General features: G+C 39.3%; 1 protein-coding gene across 1 annotated transcript; it reads left to right on the plus strand.

The window, feature by feature from the left end:
• Positions 1 to 2,247: 2,247 nt before the first annotated feature.
• LOC100027639 (olfactory receptor 14C36-like) lies at positions 2,248 to 3,189 on the plus strand. Its single transcript, XM_001377841.3, has one exon. It carries the CDS (start codon positions 2,248 to 2,250, stop codon positions 3,187 to 3,189), a length of 942 nt encoding a protein of 313 aa, XP_001377878.3.
• Positions 3,190 to 4,592: the final 1,403 nt, after the last annotated feature.

Genomic DNA, 4,592 nt, shown 5'->3' on the forward strand with positions numbered 1-4,592 from the left:
GAGGTTTTTGGCAGCCTCCAAAGTGATAGGTGATGAGAACTTGAACTGGTAGAGTGGTCTTGTGAGTAGAAGGAAATAAATGGGTACATGAGCTATTGGGAACTAAGAATAAAACAAGCAAATCCAAGACAGGACAATGCTAGTGGGTAAATACAATAGAATAAAAATATTAGCTATTGGAATTTAAAAAGGGAGAGAAGAAAACAAAAGAGAGAGTCAGACAGAGGGGGAGAGAGAAAGGAATGGAGAAAGAATCAATAGGTATTCACTTCAGGAAATAATGTATTTAATGCATATACCCTGATAGGAATCATTTTAACTGTGATTATATTCCTAATAATCTTCACTCATTTAACCAGTGTTCAACAACCTCTCATCCAAAAATTGATTATGGGACAAAAATTCTCCTTTCTATTAGTTTCACTAACACAATCAGCAAAGCTCTGAATTGGTCCAACCATTTTGAAAAACAACTTGGAAGTACTCTTTGGCAGTTACTAAAATATCCATATCCTTTGATTAAGATGTCTCACTGCTCCACATGTCCTACAAAGCAGCCTGTGACAGAAAGAAAGGTTCTACAGAGACCCAACATTTGTAGCAGCACTTTTTGTTGTAGCAAAGAAATGTAAACAAGTTCATATCAATTAATGAGTGAATGGCTAAGAAAATTTGGACAAATAAATGTAATGGGGTATTTTTCTGTTATAAATGATGAATAGGAAGTAATCAGAATTGAGAGAAGTCATAAAACCTGATGCAAAATATATTATGTACATAGAACTAAGGCAATAATACATGCAATGATCCCAGCAAAGAAATTTTTTAAAAAAGTAAGAAAATTCAAAATCAAATGCTTTTAGCTTGTTGTGACCAAACTTGGTGTCAGAATAAGAAAGATCAACTCCTCACTGGACCATTGTTGCAAAGGGAAGGGACTTTGAGGATGGCTCACTTGAATACTTCAAGTATTCCCAGAATTTCTCAACATCATCCTTCCTTCCTTCCTTCCTTCCTTCCTTCCTTCCTTCCTTCCTTCCTTCCTTCCTTCCTTCCTTCCTTGCTTGCTTCCTTCCTTCCTTCCTTCCTTCCTTCCTTGCTTCCTTGCTTCCTTGCTTCCTTCCTTCCTTCCTTCCTTCCTTCCTTCCTTCCTTCCTTCCTTCCTTCCTTCCTTCCTTCCTTCTGTCCTTCCTTCCTTCCTTCCTTCCCTCCTTCCTTCCTTCCTTCCTTCCTTCCGTCCTTCCTTCCTTCCTTCCTTCCTTCCTTCCTTCCTTCCTTCCTTCCTTCCTTCCTTCCTTCCTTCCTTCCATCCTCCCTCTCTCTTTCTCCCTCTCTCTCTTTATCTCCCTCTGTCTGTCTGTCTCTCTCCCTCTCTCTGTCTGTCTCTCTGTCTCTGTCTCTGTCTTTCTCTCTCTCCCTCCCCCTCTCTCTCTCCCTTTCTCTCTGTCTGTCTGTCTGACTGTCTCTCTCCCCCAGCTATGATGAAAGTTAGATGAAACAAGACTATTTAGAGGAAAAAAGAGAATATCAGGCCAAATAAGCAGACTTCAGCACCCTCCTGTCCATAAATTGGGGAGAGTGATGCTGTATAAATCTCAAGTATTCACTTCCAGTTCCCTCAGTAGCTGGGAGAGGATATAGAAGATACTAGGAGGAGGAAAGGTTTTAGACCCCTCCTCTACTGCCAGCAGAAATAACCAGCATGCTGGAAAATGTCTTTTAAAATTTCTGACTCTTCCATTCCGTTTGTGCCTAACAAAGATAAGGTGGTCATGAAAGGAATATGAGGAGAGCCACACATTACTCAAGAAGGATTTTTAAATAACAAAAAAATAACTATTTTCAGTGTTGGCTTCTGACACAGGTCAAATAATCCACATTTAAGTATTCACTTGTAGGTAGTCAATCTGATATAAGAAAAAAAGGAATCCAATATATGTTCTTTGGTAAGGTTACTTTGCTTATTGATTTAATAAATAGAATTTCCGAGAGCAGAAACATCATTAAACAGTAAACATCTGCATCACGTATACAAGTCTTGGAGAATTTCCTTAAGATGTAACTTAATTTATTTAAGGATATACAGCCAACACATGGCAGAGGTCATGCTGCCTGTCAAAGTCTCAAGGATCAAAATTATCTAATGTCTTCTAGCCTTTGCCTCTAGCATCTTCTCCATAATATGTGATTGATGGACTGATTTCTCCTTGCCTCCCTAGGTGATTCATCAGATGAAAAAGTCTGAAAATGTCCAATTTTACTCTGGTGACCGAATTTGTGCTCATGGGATTTTCTGACATCCGAGAGCTCCAGATCATATTTTCTTTGCTTTTGTTTCTCATTTATTCAACAGGCCTGATGGGGAATCTCCTCATTGTCATTATCATCATCTTTGACAGGAGGCTCCACACCCCCATGTACTTTTTCCTGAGGAATCTGTCCATTGTGGATGCCTGCTACCTCTCAATAATTGCTCCCCAGGCATCAGTTAACTCCCTGATGAACGACTGGGCTATTTCATTTACAGGCTGTGCAGCTCAGGTATTCCTTGTGGTTTTCTTGGCATATGTAGAGTTTACTTTGCTCACTGTCATGGCTCGTGACCGTTATGTGGCCATCTGCCACCCTCTGCACTACCCAGTGATCATGAGTCCCCGAGTGTGCCTGCAGATGACCTTAACCTGCTTGTTGACTGGCCTCATGTATGCAGCTTTCCACACCGGCTACACATTTCACTTGTCATTTTGCCAATCCAATGTAGTCCATCAGTTTTTCTGTGACATCCCCTCTCTGCTAAGGATCTCTTGCTCGGACACCTCTGGCAATAAGCTATCCATGCTTCTCTCAGCATTGCTGGTTGTAGTTAGCTGTTTTGCCTTCATCACTGCATCTTATGTTCGTATATTTTCCACCGTGCTCAAGTTTCCAGTGAAAGAAGACCAGAAAAAAGCCTTCTCGACCTGCATCCCCCACATCAGTGTGGTTTCTTTATTTGTTATTTCAGGCATTTATGTATATTCCCAACCACCTTCAGATTCTGGGTCTCTTAAGGATATTATTCTTTCTGTATTTTATGCTGTAATACCACCATTTATGAACCCCATTATATACAGTCTACGGAATAAGCAGATAAAGGATGCTATGGGAATATTAATGAAGAGGACCCTTTCATTAAGAAATAACAGATAAATCATTGTTCTTTCCCAATGTTTTCAACTTAGTTTATGCACTAAAGGAAAATTGCACGAAGAATTATTTTTGGTTTGAATTTTGTGGGTTTGTGGTTTTCTATTTATATGTTGTGTAAACTTTAAAATTTCTTAGACTTGTGAATGTTGGAAATTTCACCATTGGAATGTGAACCCCATTGGCATGGGAGGTTCCTCCTCCTCCCTTCTTAATATTACTTTAGGACAGAAACCTTTTGCTGAACAATGGAAAGGGCTGCAGCATAGATCAAAATTTAATTATTCCAATCTCCACCCTACTCAGGGAAACAGGATTTAGGAAGGGCTGTAGCAAAGGATCAAGATTTAATTATTTGAGAATATGATCTTCAACAGACATGTGCAAAGCCACAGACCTCTGGGAGGTCCTGGGTTAAGCTAGAGCCACCATTGGCACAGGGAAGACATGGACAGTGATTGGTAGATGTGAGAACTGAGGGGAGGGAACTTGGATGGTTTCCTTAAAGATGGCGGGGTCTGAGGACTAGAGGTGGTTGGTTGGAGAGGTTTTTGCTCTGAGAGGTGGTGCTCTGAGAAGCTTGCTCTGAAGGAAGCTGGAGGTGGAGGCCCCTGAGACTGTTTCTCCATTTTGGTCACATGAGTGATAGGGACTGATCTCTTTTCTTTGCCTCAGCTATCTAAGGGCTTTGGCCTTTTGGCCCAGCCTAAACAGAAGGGGTATTTAAGCCCTATTCCCTTCTCTCCCCTTTCTCTCTCCTTCTCTCTATCTCTAATAGCTTTCTTCCTCCTGTTTGTAATTAAACTCCATAAAAGGTTGACTACTGATTTGAGTTTTCATTTAGAAATTACATAGCTGAATTCCTTGGCGACCTTAAATTAATATATATCAGTCTTTTAAAGTGATTTCATTGTCACAGTTGATAGTTATAAATGAATTACTACCACTTTTAAAATTCTTTGAATTGACTTTGCTGTCATCAATATCATTGGAATCATTGTCATTTTGAAGTATATTCAAGAATTGCACATAATGTAATTTTCTTTTTTAAGGCCTTTGGGAGCACTGCATATGATATACAAATAAGGAGTCAGTGCCACATATGATTCAGGAAGCTATTTCCCCGCAATTCTAACACACATAGATAATTTTGGTTTTTTAGAGCAAGGCTCTAAATTCATTTCCACTTTAAGGTTCTAGGGTTGATCCTGAAGGTCATTATGGGGTTGGTCTTCTTTTAAAAAAACAACAGAATTCCTAGCCATCTAAATAAAAAAAAATAAACAGTATAGAATAGAGTTCAGCATTGAATAAAGCCTCAGTATTCTATTTTGTTTAAGGTAATGCTCTCTTCTTAGTGTTTAAATTAAAAACAAAGAATGAAAAAAGAATATAGGGAAGTATGG

This window comes from Monodelphis domestica, chromosome 4, assembly GCF_027887165.1.
Source record: "Monodelphis domestica isolate mMonDom1 chromosome 4, mMonDom1.pri, whole genome shotgun sequence".
NCBI lineage: Eukaryota > Metazoa > Chordata > Mammalia > Didelphimorphia > Didelphidae > Monodelphis > Monodelphis domestica.

Bases quoted from the DNA above. Each gene is read 5' to 3' on its own strand.
- LOC100027639 (XM_001377841.3), top strand. From the start codon at position 2,248: ATGTCCAATTTTACTCTGGTGACCGAATTTGTGCTCATGGGATTTTCT.